Raw genomic sequence first — 19,706 nt, forward strand, 5'->3', positions numbered from 1 at the left:
TACTTAAAGTTGCATTGTAAAATGTTGATTGAGAGTGCTTTAATATGTGCTTTAAAAAAAATCCACATATACCTTTATATAGAATCACATTGTGTGCACCTGAATATGGAAACCAGAATATTGATGGCAAAGAATATAAAGGATAGAATCTTGAGTCCAAAATATAGGCAAGTAAGCAAGTATAGTTTTTATACACCTTACTCCACAAATAAGTACCTAAGCAATATATAAATCTTCAAGGTATGTTCATGTGGAGTTAGGTATAGTAAATCTATACTTCCTCGATATGCACTTACCTTTCAATATTCTGTCCACCATAGTCTTGTCTCACCACACAAATAATAAGGGTAAAGAGGTACTTCTCCTTATCCAGCCTCCCTGCAATGCTGACACTGAACCACAAAACGAGGAAAGGGAGGAAGAGGTGAGTGGCCGAGATGCCACCCCTCTCTTGGAAAATGTAGTTTTTTTTAAAAGAATGCCCTCACCCACTAAATAGTGGCATGCTTCATCATAGGGCTGATACGACAACCCTGCACAGGGCAAAGCCTGGGATGGAGCAAAGGGAGGGAGAAGACAAAACAAACCTAAATGTGTTGGGATCCACGCAGTAAGTTACATACAAACAGACAGTGATTGTGTAGGTGTAAACCTAACTCAACGATACCTTTCCACATTTTTATTCATGGGTTCCCTGTGTCCCGTCCCCACACAAAAAGCTGGATACCCCCTGTAGTTATTTTGGAGCCAAGGCGTGAAAGGCAGCCTATCAGTACACTTCGAGAGGCATGGCTCTAGAAGCTTTCCCCCCATTTCAAAGGCACAATTGTATATAAAAAAAGGACCTCAGACACAAACACTTCAGTAGAATTCTGAGCCTGTGGATGCTCAGCCAGGAAGGAGGACTGCGGTGCTGCTGAAGGACAGTCACTCTGTTGAACTGCACTCTGCTTGACTCCTGTTTTTCTGTGCTGACCTGCTGCCTGATGCCCTCTTGCCTGGGTGAGAAGTACAGGGCCTGCATCTCTTGAACTCAGAACTCAGAGTGACTCCAAGAGCTAGTTGGCTGGCCGCCTGATCTTAAGCCTCAGGGACAAAACAGGCTTCCTGCACCTGTACATTTGTCAGGCTACGCTACCAAGTGGTGTCACCCCAGTCTGGAACCCTTGGTAGTGGGCCTAAAGTGCTTGCCAGTGAAACTGACTCATGTTCTCTGCTGGGTGGCACATCCCGGAGCAAAACCAATGCATTGCCTCGACTGGGAGACCCATTCCCGAGCAGAACCATCACATCACCACTGCTGCTTGGACTGGATTGGACCTATCGCAAAGACCCACATCTCTCACCACAGTCCTCAAAAGGGATGCATCACCCGACGGCGTGGCACATCCACATCCCAGGTCCTTGCATGTCTTATCAACAGCAGCCTTGACGATGACGGACTCTCTATGGCAGCCTCACAGCTCCTCAGAACTGATGCATTGCTGACTGTGCTGCATCCCCGATGCCGGATGTTGCATCGCAAGCCCTGTCAATGGGATCTTTGACGACAATACAACAGGACCTCGCACCGGGACCTAAGCTGGGTAGAAGCTAGTTGAGGTCATTTAGGTTAAGGGACACCTTTCCCTTGCTTGACAAGTGTGTGACCCCCTCAATATGGCTATGATACCGCCTAACCAATATTAATGGTGATGAACCAAGTAAAGGGGCTTCGGGTAGGAGAGCCATATCCTCAAGTAGTAGCATGGTCTGAGTGTGGAAGTCAGGGAAATTACACTTAGCCCTGAGGAAGGCCGCATGACCCTTAGGGGCAATAATTAGGCCCCGAAACATGTTGGCTAGATAAATGCAATCTGAATATCTTAAATGAGTGGATGGATAGACAATACATTTCATATCGATTATTTTCAACACCTCTTGTTTTAATCACACCGAGGTCACCCAACTAATAAAGAAATATTTCCAAGGGATGCCCTAAAGTATTTTTAGATATGGATCATTGTCTCTATCCTGTACCATTTATAAAAGAACTCCAGGAATCCGGTTGAGTCCACAGTGGTGGCACTACTCCTACCATGGTATGGTAGGTCACCTACGATGAAGCGTGCCACACCACAAGTGGGTGAGGTGACATATCCAATTATATTTGGATACGCGTAAACCAAGGGAAGGGGCCTAAGAATAATTGACCCTCTCCCTAGCATTCGCTGTGGTGTGTATTTAAAGTACAATGGAGTTTAGGCTGAGTGGACTCATCTGTCTCTCTATTGGTGTATTGAAGATGTTTATCCCATCCAGCACTCCTTTAGGACCACTCACCGCCATCTATTCATGTATAAACTGTAAGTGGCTGTGTTTTGGTGTAGTCTACCCTAGATGAACATTTCGGTAAACTGCTTTTCCACACCTATGTTACAATTCGATTTTATTGTTACTATACATTTTTTTATATGGATTTGACGCAGTGTTGGGCTTGGTCTGTGATATAGTTAACTACAAAAAAAATACAGTACTTGTTACTCTTCTGAAATTACATTTATTTCATGATAGCATCCATGGCATCGACAGAAGTGTGTGGTCACTAGAATTTAAAAGTATGCCTCACAATTTGGCATCAACATGAATGGCAACAAATGGATCCTGTGCTGTGTTGCTGATCTGAAATCTGGCAGAACTGTCACTACCAATGCTGATTTGAATGCCAGTGCAGCGCCCTTTCTCCTTTTGCCCAGAGATGACGTCACAGTACGTGCCAGCAGGGAGGCCAGTTTTCAAAGTTACGTCCATATTCCTACAAGAAAGAGGAGAGCAACTATTTCAGTATGATATTTGATACCATAAAAATACTTTCGAAAGGAAAATCAATGCAGCAAACACTTGAGTAAAGCCCATTAATGAAAAGGTATTATTTCCTAAAAAGCTAATGGTATGAAGATAAGATAAGTGTGCCCTTATAAACGACGGTGCAATACAACTTAACTCAGCGATGCGCACATGGGCCTTACAAATAGTTATTATATGGAGGCTGTTTTTTGCATCCTGTTGAGAAATAGGCAGGAGCGGTATCTCACTAACTAATCAAATCTACCCCAATAAATTAGAAGTGGATTGGATCCATGGTGTGGCCTCGAGAAGAGGGGAGCATCTGGAGAACCAGGACGCCATTGGTAATGTCCCTGCTCCCCAGCCAGGCCAGCAGGACTGCACGCCTTAAGGAGCCTGCCACATGCCCTACAAACTACTCTGTGCCAAGCAGGTGGAGCGTGCAGGTGTGTCAAAGACATAGCAGGTGCATCTTGCTGGATAACAAATTGAGCATGCTAGCAGGCGCATCAACATTGGTAAAAGAGAAATGTAAAAACGTACCAGTCCATGGCAGCCCGACCAAAAGAATAGCTCATGATGAAGGTGCGCACTATAAGGCCTTGGGAAGTCCTCGCACGTTGCACATTTTCCCTTGCGGTGCGTCAGGAGGGTCAGGGACATCTCCTAAAGGGTTTTTTGTGCGCAGGGGCTGACAGGAGGAGCAGAGGACCCCTCAAAGGACAGGGACGTTCACAAAAAGATGGGGGGCCCTTGCAAAATGTGATACGGTCTCCTAAGACTTCATTATTTCACAAATCATTTGCCTTGGGCTGAATTGGGGACCTCTGAAGGTTTGCAAGCCCGCTGAAGGGCTGGTGGCCGCTTGCACCGCAGGGGCTGGAGGGCATGCGTTATGCTCCTGCTAGAGGAGTAGCCGCTTGGTTTTGGAAATTCTGGCATCCTACGTCTCCAGGGGTATTGGATTGGTGACCCACAGAAAGGTCCAGGTAGCTTGTGAGCGTCAACACGGCTTATATTTTGGCGTGTCCCTAAAGTGTGGTGTCCAATTCCATTTCTGGACCCTCGAGGATAGCCAAGCAGCTTGGGTCAATAGAAGAAACATGAGATTCTTGAATGTCTACTCCTTTGTCTTGTTTTCTCCAGAAAGAATGCAACAAAACTACAGCTATAGCTTTTTTTTCTTTTTTTGTTGTTGCAGATTGTGGTAACTACTGGACATGTTAGTGAAAGGCTTCTGTTTCATTCGTGACAGAGCCAGGTTGCTTGGCTTTATATAATTGCATACCACATAATCAATCAATCAATCATGGACATTTGTATAGCGCGCTACTCACCCAGTAGGGTCTCAAGGCGCTGGGGGGAGGGGTCCGCTACTGCTCGAAGAGCCAGGTCTTGAGGAGCTTCCTGAAGGAAAGGTGATCCTGGGTCAGCCGAAGGTGGATAGGGAGGGAGTTCCATGTCTTGGCTGCCAGGTAGGAGAAGGATCTTCCCCCGAAGGTGGCCTTGCGGATGCGTGGTACGGCGGCGAGGGCGAGGCTGGTCGATCGTAGCTGGCGGGTGGGCGCGTAGAAGGTCAGGCGGTTGTTGAGGTACTTGGGGCCCAGGTCGTGGAGGGCCTTGTGTGCGTGGGTGAGGAGCCTGAATGTGATCCTCTTGCTGACGGGGAGCCAGTGCAGTTCTCTCAGGTGGCCGGAGATGTGGCTGTGTCGGGGGACGTCCAGGACGAGTCGTGCGGAGGCATTCTGGATGCGCTGGAGTCTTTTCTGAAGTTTGGCTGTGGTTCCGGCGTAGAGGGCGTTTCATAGTCCAGTCGGCTGGTGACGAGTGCCTGGGTGACCGTCTTCCTGGTTTCGGTGGGGATCCATTGGAAGATCTTACGGAGCATGCGCAGGGTGTTGAAGCATGATGATGAGACGGCGTTGACTTGTCTGGTCATCGAGAGGGAGGAGTCCAGGATGAAGCCCAGGTTGCGTGCGTGGTCCGTTGGCTTGGGAGTGGTGCCCAGGGCAGGGGGCCACCAGGAGTTGTCCCAGGCGGAGGGCGATGATCCCAGGATGAGGACTTCCGTCTTGTCGGAGTTCAGTTTCAGGCGGCTGTTCTTCATCCACTCGGCAACGTCTTTCATCCCTTCGTGTAGGCTGGTTCAGGCGGTGGCGGGGTCGTTGGTGAGAGAGAGAATCAGCTGGGTGTCGTCGGCGTAGGAGATGATGTTGAGGTTGTATTTGCGTGCGATGGCTGCGAGAGGGCTCATGTAGACGTTGAAGAGGGTTGGGCTGAGTGATGATCCTTGTGGTACGCCGCAGATGACTTCGGTGGCCTCGAATCTGAACGGCGGGAGGCGGACTTTCTGGGTTCTTACGACGAGGAACGAGATGATCCACTCCAGTGCCTTCTCTTGGACTCCGATGTTGCTTAGGCGCTGCACTAGGGTGCGGTGGCAGACAGTGTCGAACGCTGCAGGAGGATGAGGGCCGTTGTTTCCCCGTTGTCGAGCAGGGATCTGATGTCGTCAGTGGCTGCGATGAGGGCGGTCTCGGTGCTGTGGTTGGCTCGGAAACCGGACTGCGAGGGGTCGAGGGATCCGTTTGTCTCGAGGAAGGTGGCAAGCTGTCTGTTGGCGGTCTTCTTGATGACTTTGGCAGGAAAATAGAGGAGCAAGATGGGGCGGTAGTTCTTGAGGTCGGTGGGGTCTGCTGTTGGTTTCTTCAGGAGGGCGCTGAGCTCGGCGTGCTTCCAGATCTCCGGGAAGGTGGCTGTGTTGAAGGAGGTGTTGATGATGTCCCGTAGTTGGGGTGCGATGATGGAGTCGGCCTTGTTGAAGACGTGGTGGGGGCAGGGGTCGGTTGGAGATCCGGAGTGGATGGTGTTCATCGTGCGGGTCGTGTCTTCGGTGCTGATCGGGGTCCATGCGCAGAGGGTGGTGGTGGGGGGCGTTGGTTCGGTGGTTGGGTGCGTGGTAGGTGCGCCGAAGCTGTTGTGTATATCGGCGATCTTGCGGTGGAAGAACGAGGCGAGTGAGTCGCAGAGGTCTTGCGAGGGGGTGATGTCGTTGTTTCCGGCGCTGGGGTTGGAGAACTCTTTGACGATGCTGAAGAGTTCCTTGCTGTCGTGGGCGTTGTTGTCCAGTCGTTCTGTGAATGCGGTCTTCTTGGTGGTGCAGATCAGCTGGTGGTGTTTGCGGGTGGCGTGCTTGAGGGCAGTCATGTTGTCTGTGGTCTGGTCGTGGCGCCAGGCTTTCTCGAGGGTGCGGCAGTTCTTCTTGGAGTTCTTGAGTTCGTCGGTGAACCAGGAGGCCTTCTTGCTGCCGGGTCTGCTGGGAGGGTTCTTCAATGGTGCGAGGTCATTTGCGCAGTTGGTGAGCCACTGTGTGAGGTTGCTGGCTGCTTTGTTGGGGTCCGTTGTGCTGGCGGGAGGGTTCTGGCGGAGGGAGGTGGTGAGCTGCTCGGCGGTGATCTTGCTTCAGCTCCTGCGAGGAATCTGTTGCGGGTGGTGGTGGGTCGTTGTTCTTCTGAAGCTGAAGTGGATGCAGCTGTGGTCAGTCCAGTGGAGTCCGGTGGAGTGGCTGAAGGAGATGTGCTTGCTCGAGGAGAAGACGGGGTCAAGCGTGTGGCCGGCGTAGTGGGTGGGGGTGTTCACCAGTTGCTTGAGTCCAAGGTTGGCGAGGTTGCCCAGCAGGGTGGTGGTGTTGCTGTCCTTGTTGTTCTCCAGGTGGAAGTTGAGGTCCCCTAGGAGGATGTAGTCAGCGGAGGGGAGGGCGTACGGGCTGATTAAGTCTGCGATGTCTTCGCTGAATTGTGTGCGTGGTCCCGGGGGTCTGTAGATGAGGGTGCCTCGGAGGGTGGTCTTGGGATCTGTGTGTATCTGGAAGTGGAGGTGTTCGGCGGCGGTGAAGGTGTCGTCGGGGTTGGTCGTGATGTGGATGGTGTTCTTGTGTACGATGCCGATGCCTCCTCCAGTCTGGTTGACGTGGTCCTTCCGGGTGATCTTGTATCCGTCCGGGATGGCTATGGCGATGTCAGGCGCTGAGGAGGCGTTCATCCAGGTTTCTGTAAGGAAGGCGACGTCTGGTGATGTTGTGTCGAGCAGGTTCCAGAGTTCGACGGCGTGTCTGTGGACAGAGCGGGTGTTGAGCAGGATGCACTTGAGGTGGTTGCTGCTGGTGCTCGGCTTGTCGGGTGCGGTGCAGGTCCGGAGGCAGGTGAACTTGCAGGTTTGGCAGGTGAAGGGTCCGTGGGTGCGTTTCGGGGTGGCTCGGTAGCAGGCGGGGTTCCGGCCAGGTTTGAGTGCGTTGAGGGTGGCGGCGTCGTAGGTCCGTCGTGTGGGCTGGCATCCTCGGGGCCCAGGGGTGCTGGCGCTGGGCGCAGTCCAGGCACGGACGGGAGTAGACGGGCTTGCCTTTGGCGCACCTTCGGCACACAATCAGCGCGGCCGCTGCGCGTGAACGCTGCGCTTACGCGCGGGCTCTATATGAGGCGAAGTGGGAGGGCGGAGCAGCTGGGAGGCGGGGCGGCCAATCGGGTACAGTAAGGAAAAGGGGGCGGGCCGCGATGGAGCAGCGGCGGGAAGTGGGGAGCGGGTGGGGGCACCAGAGGGAATAGCGAGGCACGCTGATCAAAAAGCACAAGTAAATACAAAGGCAGAAGTTCAAAACACAAGTGCAGGAACAAAAATACAGTGAGCACGAAAATCGGGCCAAAACGGAGCAAGTACAGGAGAAAAACAGTGAGCACGAAGATCGGGCCAAATACGGAGCAGGGAGAGCGAGCAGCAGCGAGGGGGCACCGCTGGCGAGCTGTGCGGCGTGGGGGATGTCCTGAGGTCAGGTCACAGTCACCTGCGCCGCGCGGGCTCCATATGAGGCCAAGTGGGAGGGCGGAGCAGCTGGGAGGCGGGAGCGGGGCGGCCAATCGGGTACAGTAAGGAAAAGGGGCGGGGCCACGATGGAGCAGCAGCGGGAAGCTGGGAGCGGGTGGGGGCACCAGAGGGAATAGCGAGGCACGCTAATCAAAAGGCACAAGTAAATACAAAGGCAGAAGTTCAAAACACAAGTACAGGAACAAAAATACAGTGAGCACGAAAATCGGGCCGAAACGGAGCAAGTACAGGAGAAAAACAGGGAGCACGAAGATCTGGCCAAAAACGGAGCAGGGAGAGCGAGCAGCAGCGAGGGGGCACCGCTGGCGAGCTGTGCAGCGTGGGGGGTGTCCTGAGGTCAGGTCTATATAGGGCTATTAAGGCTTCAGGAGCTGGGATCTGCTGGTCCACAAATGGCTCATGGTGCCTCATGCTTATGAAGACCAGTCTGCGTGTAGGATTTAGCTGATTTGTATGTCTTCTTTATAGAACGCACTTTATGCAACTTATGAGGCCCTTTTGGGTGTGTTCCAATTCGTTTTCCAACATGCCACTGTATATATATTGGTAATATTGTGTGTACTATTCAGTTTTAGAGTTATTTTCCTTTTCAGTGAAAAAACTGACTGACCATTAAGTTGTTGGTTGTTATTTGTTGCATTTCTGAGTTTCTAAATTGTGGGCATGCCTTGCATCAGTCAGCGACTGAATGCGACATACATGCATTATGTTCAACACTCAAACTGTAATTACACCTGGTGATAGCGACCTGTCTAGGACCCCAGGTTTAGATTCACACAGGTGGTTGAAAACACTGGCTTTGTATTGATAACACACTGATGCTAAGTTGTTGAGGACATGCGATTACCATTTCTTTTACTGAAATATTTTTCAAAACGTTTTTTTTCTTTCTTTTACCTCCTTTCAGCAAAAAAACTTCAAGCCTGCTCTTTTGCTTCCTAGTTGGTTCTACAAGGAAGCCTTTTACATTTGGGACTACCAGCACACCAGATCTCTTATTACAGTTATTTCTAAATTGGCTTGCATGACTCGAACCACATAAGGAGAAACAACAGAATATCTCAGCTCTTCACTGGCTTCTACTGCAAAACCTAAATCAGATCATGACCCAGGCACCATTGAGAATGTAGGGCCTCCTATTGCAACAGATATATGTTACCACTATCTACGTGCACACTGCTTCGAACATCCCCAAACAGATGACTGAGGGCATTGCAACACTGGTGGCTAGAACTAATGCAGAGTGCTCTTGGTGGTGGCCATGGGCCTTGGAGCCCCCCACCAATTAATAGTAAATCCAAAGAAATGCTTTCAAAAGTGTGCAGTACTCACCGATCCTCATTATTGAAGACGATAAAGCCCTTGTTGCCACGACCAAATGCAATCTGGTTGCTTCCATTATCCCACCAGTTTGAGAACGGTTTACCATTAACAACATTACGGAAAATGACCATGTTCCTGAGGAAAAAAGTCAAAGTTTTTTTTTTAGTTGTAAGTTGATTGTCTGATAGATGAATCGTCGTACAGATTCTGAAGTTTTGACTTACTTTATTTGGCGCCATCTGTGTTCACAGACCCAGTCCCCAGCACACGTGGTATCCGGATTTATGGAAACAGGTTTGGTTGAACCGTCAGGGTTGTGTGGAGGTCCAATCCAATCATTGACGTCCTAAGTATAAAAATATTCAGATATAATAGTTTTCATGTTTACATTACTATTGAAGAACAAGCCAATAAGATAGAGATACAATGAAATAAACCTCTTTAGATATGTATATTTGTGTGTGTGTGTATGTATGTGTGTCTAGAGCAAGCCTCTGTATTCTTCTCCAGATGAATGCACAGGCGTGCCAATTATTACTATCACAGCTTCTGACCAACAGCTAGGCACTAATATGCTCTCACTGGCAGGGGTGTATCTGCAGGGAGTGTTTTTTGGGAGTGACAGCCCTCAGAAAAATACATTAGTGGCTTGGTATAAGGGTATAAGAGGCCCAGTTGCGTCCCCTATGCTCATCCTAATTTCATTAAGAGGTTTTAACATGTTCATTTTTGGGATGAGGAACTAAAATATATTTAGTTACCAATATACCAAAAAAGTATCAAATCTGACGCATGGAAGTACCTCTTGAATCGATGCAAATTTACTACACTTTAGAATTCACAGACATTGGCAGTAGTGGGCTTGGAAGGCTAAACCACTCTCAGGTTTCCAGGCATACTGCCGGTAAGCAAACACCCAAAAGGCTTTGGGATGAATGCTTGCAAATAGTCTGACACCTGTCAATCACTTAGGATAGCATGCCATTGTTTTTTGCCCACTGTGCCACTCTAGGCAGAGGGCCTGATTTAGGATTCAGCAGATGGAGTAGAGGCAGACAGGGTTGTAGAAGTCTTTACTGCCTTTAGACCATCAGCTAAATCTATACATTGGCAGGAACAGCAGTCATGGCAGTTTTAGTCTATGCAGGAAACGTTGGGCAGAGGACTCTGTCAAATATTACAGCTGGCCATTAAACTTCTATAACGTTTTTTTTTTCAACAGCAACACCTAAATATGGTGTGTGTTTTTGAAACATAATGAAAACAAAGAAAAATCACAAATGGCCCCCATACCATAGGAGATACCTTCCTAGGGGTAAGAGTCATTTGTCTTCTTTTTACAGCCCCTCACTGCCAGAATATCCCTGGCGGTGGTGGGCAGTTAAAAAAACAAGTCACCATTGCAGAGGAGTACCTGTCCACCAAATCTAAAATCGGCCCCAGAGGCCCAATACAGATCACTGTTGACCTTACCCATGTGAACTATCAACCCCAAATCTTAGTCACCTCACACATTCACCCTGCGGCACACTGCTTTTTCTGTTGTTAAATTCGAGATTCACGCCCCAGAATCCCATTGACTAAGCTACGCCCTTGTGCACTGGCCCCAGCACTTTTGCCTACCTGACATAAGAGGAACACGGTTTAAAACAGAATGGTTGTATTACGGCATGGATGCCCTTTTATACAGTGATCCAGAACTGCACCATTGTTAGAAAAAAAAATAGCAGATGCTTTGAGGTGGAAAAGAACATGAAAGAAGCAATCATGCAAAGTACTGAGGATGTGTGAGTGTGAGTGATGCCTAAAATTGACCACCAGAAAAGAGGACCATAGATGGTTGATGGTCCAATGTGTAAATGTCAAATGTAAATGTCAAGGTACTTATAGAGCGCACTGTCACCAGACGGTCACCTTGCAGTGTCGCCTATTCGGCTTCCTGGCGCTGATACTCATACCGCTTTGGAACCCCTCCTGGCTTTCCCTGTGAAGTGTCCACTCCTGGGCACCCCCAGGGTGAAGCCAGGCATCCTTAGCGCTGTTGGGGCCGGTGTGGAGGCTAAGCAAGCTATTGGCCAGAGTTGCAGCGTGGGGCCCGTGATTAGAATAGGCACCGAGGCGAGAATTAACAGGTCAGAGGAAATTGAGCCCGAGACCCTGCCGAGGCAGGAATCGAACCCTGGTCCCTGGCCAGAACTCTGCATCAGGGTCTGCCGCTCTAACCATTGTGTGAACATAGTGGTGAGTCACATGTTATTAGCCAGCACTACAAAGGGTAGGAATAAGAAGGATAGGCTGTTTGTTGAATAAAGCTAGCACACTGGTGTGTTTTGTTTACATATCTAATCTTATGTAATTGCAAAAACAATTCATACATCTGGGCCTTAGTCCAAAAGTAAACCTTTCAACCAGGTCGAACCTGGTTTGTATAACTGACCCACGCTCCATCAAAGTCGGCCTCAAATTGCACCTAAGGCCTGGCCATACTGTGCGGTTGACGTTTAGCACTTTTGGCGCTATTTGCAACCTTATATGTTTAAAAGTCATATACCTGGTAACCCTTGTTGGAATTTTGATGTTTGGTGTCATTTTATCTATTAAACTGTACGCTATTTTTCTAAACTGGTTTGGGATTTTTTCTTTTTATGTGTTTTGAGTTTATTACTGTTTTGGTACAGCATAAACACTTTATACATTGCATTCAAGTTAAGCCTGTCTGCTCTGTGCCATAGCATCCAGGGTTTGAGTTCAGGTAAATTTAGTGACTTTAGTGATTCACCCTAAAAAGTTTTGTGATAATTGTTTGAGGTGGTCATCTCCTCCTTTAACCATTGCAACCAGTTTCTCACAGTACACGTTGTATATTTATTACAATTGTATATGTTAGAAAAGGGGAATTTAGCAACATGGCATACCTTTCATGTGTGTTTCAAACTAATCATTAGCATTGAGGATAATAACTCCACATGTTCATTCAGGAAGGTGCATAGTCATTTGAAAGCATGGGTGGATTTACTTGATATTAAATTGGCAAACGAAAGGGAATGTTTGAGAAGGTGACCAAAACCCCGGATTCCACTTTTTATCTGGATAAGCCGGAAATCCACTGAACACTAGCCCTTGTGATTCGAAGCAAGATTTGCAGGACATCTATCTATTTCTTGTCTCCTTTGAATTTAGAAAGCTTCACAAATACTTTTGCACACAACCACACATTGTGTGTGAAAGGATACCTTTTTGGGAACCATATTTCTTCAGATCAGATTTATGGACAAAATATTTTCACAAACATACCTTCCCGTTTACAAAGTTTCTTGGCCAACGAAAACTTGACATCACACGAGTAAACCCATAGGGATGAGCAAGCATGAAGCCAACTCCCATTTTGTATATTCTGAGGTATGAAAAGTAGAGAGACATCAAAATTGCAATTTAAGACTGAGACAAAAAAACGAATGTGAATGTATGTTTCAAAGAAAACTACAGCTCTTACCGAGAATCAAAGAAGGTGAGAATTGCCGCTCCACCAGCACCGTGCCCTCTCTGGTTGTCATGATTGTCAACAAAAACCAAGGCTCTGTCTGATGGCATGAAACCCCATCCTTCACCCCAGTTCCTACCAAACAGAATATGACTGTTAGATACTGAAATAAATGAATGTATCAACAAATTGTTTAGGCTAATCTCATCCTTACCTCAAATAGCTCATTTTTTCTCCATTCCATTTACGAATTACATTTCCCAGTTTGGCTCCATACTTAAACTCAGTCACTCTGCCATTTCCATAGTATTCATTCACAGAAATTGCCTCTCCTCCAAGATCAATTACCTTGAAGATAACCACATGAAAGTCAAATATTCCTTTATGGACGTGTATGTATATAGGGTTTGCTTAATTTTCCAAGGCATTTTTTACGAGCGAATCACATGATTTTGTTCAATACTATATGTTAAAAGGGTATTGAAAGCACATGCCAAGCCTCCTAAAGGTGGTTCTACAAGTCTGCTTTTTAGAAATGATGTCTTAAACTGAAGGTTCATTCTGATGAAATGTTTTGCCAATTCTCTGACATCTAAAATCTTGTATAATGTGTAGAGCAGGGGTCTCCAACCTTTTCTATAATTTGAGCTGCACTTGCTCAATGGAAATATTTCGGAGCTACTAGTTTTAGTGTTGTAGTGGTGACCACATTAGACAAGATTACTGTAATAGTCACCCGGTGCAAGATTACCAGCAGCAATCAGCTCAGTCATTGAGGAAGGTTGGCAGCAAGAATGTAAAAAAGGTTTTGTCATTTTGGAATACCTTTACATAGGTAATACATAACAGCCATAGCTACAATGCCCCGGGTGTCAAGGTAACAATATTAATGATATTTCTCCACATCACCACATAATTTATCACTCAAATACCAGCTTTAAATACATTTTGGGGAATTTTTCTCCAAACACCAGCTTATGAGTTCTGGAAATACACACATTTTTGTCTCAAATACACATTTTACAATTTTGGTATACATATGTTATTTCAACCAGGCAACAGCTTCTAATTAGTAAGACTGAGCTGCATTTAGGAGATCTACTTACTGGTAAATGGAGAGCCACAGAATCTCACAAGCTACTCATTGGAGAAGCCTGTAGAGATCCAAATTAAGCAAAGATGGGCTTACCCAAAGGGACAGCGCACCGTGTTAGACTATTATGTCAATTAAAATAATACATTTAGACTTGTATGTTAAGTCTCAGGCCCACTCAACATCCTTTCCTTTCTTTTGCCATGAAGGGGGATATAAGGACAGATTTTTAAATGTGTTTCTGTATTTTAAATAACCATGGTTTTGGTACCATATTATCTGGCACTGATATGTGATTTAATTATTGTTTTTAGATTTGAATTGGGAATTTGTAGATAAATAAAGTGTCAAAGAGAAAACTTTTTTTTAAATAAACATGCAGGTGTGGTCTTTGAACCTTAATGCTATCGGGAGTGTACATGAAGTGTGGAATGAAATTGGAGTAAGAGTGTTGAGTGTGCCTGAAAGGTAACATACCAGACCAAAGGGAGTCTTTTATTTGACTTAGAAGGCTGTAGAGAGACATGAAAAAACAACAAGAAATGTTATGTCATAGTTTAAATCAAGCCCACAAGCTCCTAAATGATAGGAGTTTCTTTTTCGCTTATGGATCTGTATAACTTTCTATGTATTGTTTTTCTGGGGATTTGTTAGGCACCACATGCCCCACTCTGGCTACTTCAGTGCGCCACTCCCTAAAATGTATGCCCAAAGCAGAACACTTTGCTGTAGACTAGCTCCATGTTTCACCTTTCGCCCCTACAAGAAGAACACATTTGATTATCAGCACTATCAGTGCAGAGTGCAAAACTCTAGAACTCCTTGTCAGATAAAATGCAAGGGATGCAAGAGCATCTGATGTTCAGAAAGGAAGTAAAGACCTGGATCTTCCCACAAAATAAGGATAGAATTTACAAGGATACAATTTAGCAGTTAAACACAGCAAAAAACACAAATTTGAAGTCATAAAAGTAAACACTCCGTTGAGGAAAGTTCCAAGACAGACATAAGAATGTATCCAGTTCCAGTAATCCGTTCAGAAACTAGCATAATTGTACACTACCACAGCCAACGGTAATCAATGCAGTCATTAAGCTAAGCTTATACTTCCTTAGGGTGTCCTCATAAAACCATGTGTACCAGTAGCTTGCAGCCAGAGCAAACTGAAACATATCATCTACTACAGATTAGGTACACAGAAACATTAAAATAACTACAACCTGTAATCAGGAAAGCCATTTTACGCACCTATACTTTCAGGCAAGCACCATCAGCCCTCTAAAACAATCCACGTACTTTATTTATTTTTATTTTATTTTAAGAGTTTTATATAGCGCTGGCTAGACCCGGAGGTATCAGAGAGCTTTACATGAGGTTCCACAAAATTACAAGATTACATCAGTACCAATTTACATCAGTTGCTAGACAAACAATTACAAGAGCATAGAAGATGAGATAAGTGAAGTGTAGAGGGGAAGGGGGTAAGGGTAAAGGGGTAGGAGGAAGATACTGCAGAAAGGCAAAGGAAAGTCTGCCCAAAGTCCAGTTGGGTAGATGACGGTCGAGGGGGAAGTCCCTAAACCCATCCCCTCTATAGCTATCAGGTAGCTCCACCGGGAATTGGCCAAATAGCTAGGTCTCAATGGGAAAACATTTAAAGAACATGGAGGGCAAAATAAATGGAGCGTAGAGGGTAGGGGGCAGGGAAGGTGAGAAAGGGAGGATAGGGGAAGAGACTACAAGGAGAGACGAAATGAAGTCTGTCTAAAGGCCGACTGGGTAGGTGACGACCAAGGAGGGAGTCCACGGCCAATCTCCCCTACAGCTAAACCAGGTAGCTCCATCGGGCTTCAGACAAAATAGTTCAGTCTCAATACATTGAGAGAGGAGAGAAGGAGAGACATAAATAGAGGGAGGATGCGGGAAGAGACGACAGGAGAGACGAAAGGAAGTCTGGCTAAAGACCGACTGGGTAGGTGACGTCCAAGGAGGGAATCCCCGATCTGTCTCCCCTATAGCTAAACCAGGTAGCTCCATCGGGCATCAGACAAAATAGCTAGATCTCAAATGACGAGGGAAAAATTCACAGACAGGGTGGGGACTAAGTGCCAGGACAGTTGAGGGCAGAGGTCAGTAGCAGGAAAGTGGAGAGGAGTGGGGAGGGGTAGGGGTAGGTAGTACAGTAAAAGTTCCCATGGATCTGCTTCGGATCATTCAAAAAGCAGGTCCATTCCTGCTCAGGCGCCATCTTGAGGTTAAAACGCCGGGTTAGAAATGATAACTCTAACACTACTGTCTAGCATCGTAGATTGATACAGTCATTAGATTAGACACTGTGTAGCACTTCGAATTTAATTAGCACAACAAAAGCATGTATGCACACCATCATCTTGGCTTTCGCCCTTCTTTCTCTGTAGTGCCTGACAAGATTATACATAGCACTACTTTTATGGTTTGTTGATCCAGCAGTCACACAAAACAATCAAACAGGACATAAAGTTATTCATAGCAGCAAACTAATGTAAATCGCACATGATCTATTCCTCTTTTCCTATCCCCACCCTTTAAGCACCACAACCCAAGACAGGATAAGAACACCCCTAAGCCACATTACAAATACATAATTCCAACTAAGCATGGCTTTACAGTGTAGTGAGCTACACTTATGATATTACACTTAGGCATGAAAGGAACACTATGAATAACTTGTACATAACTAATACACAGTGGACTAGACATCAGAGTGCCCAATCACAAGAAGGGGGAGGGATCAGAGAAGGCTTATTCGTTATTATCCAATATATGGATGACATTATTATTGCTTAAAAATCAATAAAACCAATACACAAAAAAGGTATGAAGCACTACACAAATGAAATTAGAAATATAATTTTCACAGTATATGATATTTGGCTGCTTTTTGGCACTACATCATATACCTGCACTGCTATCTTTCCATAGTGACTCACTCTCCCTTTGAACTCCCTATGTATGCAATGTGATTTAAAAATATATTTGACCATTTTGAAGAATGGCTGGGAATAACTTTCACGTTTTTGACTTGTAAAATGTGTAATAAGCTATATTAGAACATTAAAATGTTGGGAGGTCCATTGAAAACAATGGAGTGCTCCTAGCTTCCAAGGACCAGTAGAAGCCTGGAGCTTCAACAGTCCAATGTTTGGTCACAGCTGTTGCTGTGAACAAAAGGCCTCCCGGAGCCTGATGGGATTTCAATCGGGCCACATGAGGCCTTTGTTTTACAAATGAGAACATTCTGCCCTCTAGGGGTGGACTCTTCTTATAGCCTTATAACACTCCGTAGGAGGCTATAACTGCTCTACCGGCCATAAAAGTCCCGCTCCCCTACGGCTCAGGCCTTTAATTCTGGAACAGGCCTTCAATGGCCAGTAGAGCCTACTACGGCGGGCTCTAACGCTATATAAGAACATGGGAATATTGAGCGCACCATTGAAGACAATAAAGTAGCCCCAGACTTCTAATGACTGGTACAAGCCTATTGCTTCAACGTTCCAAATTTTATGAAGCTTCCCTAGAACATTCTACCCATAGTGGCTGGAATGTTCCAATAGCCTCATAACCCTTCTCCCTCGATTTATACCGGTTGTTATAGGCCCTTTTTCTCATTAAAGGCCCTCACCTGCAACTATAACTCAGGTTCAGAGCCTTGAACAACCGGTATTGCCTTTGTTAATGGGCTATAATGCTATATGTATAATGCTCCCATGATATAATGGAAGCAGTCAGATAACAAATTAAGATTCACCTCTAGATCAATACTCATTTCAAGATGCAATATTTAGAATTGTTTACATAATATGAGAAATAAAACAGGTTACCTCTTGGAAGATGAAGGGCTTTGTACCACTGGGGAACCATTTAGTATTTAGATTCCGGAGCTTGTTTAAAATTGCCTTGATATCACCAGGCCACATATGCTTGGCAGCATCGAGCCTGAAGCCTGCGACGCCAATACTGATCAGATAGTTCAAGAAATCAGCAATTTTGCCACGAACATACTCTTTCTCAAGTGCAAGATCAAGAAGACTTACAAGACGGCAATTTCGTATCTGTAAAAGTACAAACATTCTGTGATTGATCTATGTCTAAAAATTGGCTGAGAAATGTCGTCAACTTACTGTTAGATCTCATTAACATACGTTAATTTCCTTAAGTTTATTCTATAGGACAACTGAATGATTATAAGTCTATCAATGATGCCTTTATGTTTGATCAGGTGAACATTGTTTGTGCTTTACAGAAAAGAATAACTCCGTAATCCACACAAACCCTTGACCTTGGATAGTAAAAATTACTCTAATTCGTATTCCAAATCTGTCCTAAAACATTCAAATGAGCGCACAATAATAAATCAATATGTCCACAAATTTCCGTTTCAAGCTATTATTCCAGTTTCCATTACCGATTTTAGACATATTTTGATGTGTTCTATTTTATTAGCTTATTTTGCTGACAACACTTCTTAGTGACTCATTTCGATATTTTTTCTTTATATTGTAACTATTTACATAAAATATAAAAAAAATAGATTTCCTATGTAATATCGGAACACAATTATGTCGAATGCAACATACTAAGTAGCTGAAAGCCATTACATGAAAACATTGTACAAAATGGGAAGTAAGATTGTAGAACAAATACACGTGATGTTGTGGTCAGCCCTACACAATGACTGTGCATCGAGCTCAATGCTGTGTAGTAAATTTGTTGGCACATAATATAGGTAGATAATATAGTTATGATTAAAAACTCAATAAGTTGATTGATAACTATGTGTCATGTCAAAGTGTAATTATTTCACAACAGCAAAAATGAATACAACTATACGAATATTCAAATAAAAAATTTCTCATGAAATACTTACCTCGTTGGCATCGTTATAGTTGTGAATTTCGCCATTTGATGTTTTACATTTACCATCATTAAAATCCCATCCTGAGTATGGGACTGCTGGAAAGTCCTTGTTCCCACTATTAAAGTAGCTTCCGCAGGTACTGTGGGTACCAGTGCCTCCGCCTGAACTACACATGTGGTTAATGACAGCATCCACATAGATGTGAACCTGTAAAGACAAAATTATTTTTTGAATGCCTGAATAAAACACAATAAATAACCGTTTCAAGAATTGGCATTACTGTATAGCACTTGTTGGGAGCCGTTTATTGGATTTTTGTATCAGTATTTATTAACGTGTCACTGCAGAAACAATGGCAGAAGAATGAAACATTTCCTAGCTAACGTAACGGAAAGTTTCAATTCTATTAAGGACTCGGAGGCGAGGATTATGCCTTCTTTCTCCACTTTATTCACAACAGCGAAGATAGAACAAAAAATACATTTCCCATGAAACCTTGGGAAAATGTAGTTAAACAAGAAAACCAGCAACACCTGGCAACGGCCAATGGCAACACAGTCCAATGTCCAATCAGAGTCCTGGAAACCCCTACATAGTCCTTTCACCGTGTCCTCTTTCTCTTTCTGAGAGCGTAGACAGCCACTCATCCAATCATTAGGCGTCCTGCTTGTTGGAATCCGATCCTGAGGACAAGAGGAAACACATTACCAAGGGAAGCACTAAGGAAGCTTCATCCAAAACAGTGCAAGAAGGACCAAGTTAACAAACAAGAAAAACATCATAATAAACAGAGAAGCATATTACTTACTGTCATACGGGGAGGGATCTCCTCCAGGAGCCAAGGGCGGGATAATCCTCGCCTCCGAGTCCTGAATAGAATTGAAAATTTCCGTTACGTTAGCTAGGAAATTTTTCATTCTATGTCAGGACTGGAGGCAAGGATTATGCTTGTTCAAAGCTTGCCCACAACCAAGTTGGCCATATTCAAGATCGGTTTGAAATAAAACCTCTTGAACGTGGATTCCGAAGACCAGTCGGCCGCGTTGAGGATATCCTCAAGACGAGCACCGAGACTAAACGCCTTCGAAGCCATAGCACCCCTCGCGGAGTGAGCTCCAAACTGGCTAAGGTTGATGCCTGCTTCCTGCATCACCCAACGAACCCACCTAGCAATGGTGGGGGAAGAGACCGCTTTAAAGGGTTTCCTC

At 45.4% G+C, this 19,706-nt stretch overlaps 1 protein-coding gene across 3 annotated transcripts in view; it reads right to left on the minus strand.

Moving 5' to 3' along the window:
• Window positions 1–2,523: 2,523 nt before the first annotated feature.
• LOC144807751 (pancreatic alpha-amylase-like) overlaps window positions 2,524–19,706 on the minus strand; it is a 250,105-nt gene continuing 232,922 nt past the window's right edge. For all 3 annotated transcript variants that reach the window (XM_078673408.1, XM_078673409.1, XM_078673410.1), the window contains 8 exons: window positions 18,508–18,705; window positions 17,462–17,692; window positions 12,723–12,856; window positions 12,521–12,643; window positions 12,322–12,421; window positions 9,252–9,373; window positions 9,037–9,162; window positions 2,524–2,794 (listed from right to left, as the gene is read on the minus strand). In XM_078673408.1, coding sequence (XP_078529534.1) covers window positions 2,605–2,794; window positions 9,037–9,162; window positions 9,252–9,373; window positions 12,322–12,421; window positions 12,521–12,643; window positions 12,723–12,856; window positions 17,462–17,692; window positions 18,508–18,705 — 1,224 coding nt within the window. In that variant the 3' untranslated portion in view covers window positions 2,524–2,604. The remainder of the gene's footprint in view (window positions 2,795–9,036; window positions 9,163–9,251; window positions 9,374–12,321; window positions 12,422–12,520; window positions 12,644–12,722; window positions 12,857–17,461; window positions 17,693–18,507; window positions 18,706–19,706) is intronic.

The sequence above is a fragment of the Lissotriton helveticus genome, chromosome 1_2 (assembly GCF_964261635.1).
Source record: "Lissotriton helveticus chromosome 1_2, aLisHel1.1, whole genome shotgun sequence".
NCBI classification, from domain to species: Eukaryota; Metazoa; Chordata; class Amphibia; order Caudata; family Salamandridae; genus Lissotriton; species Lissotriton helveticus.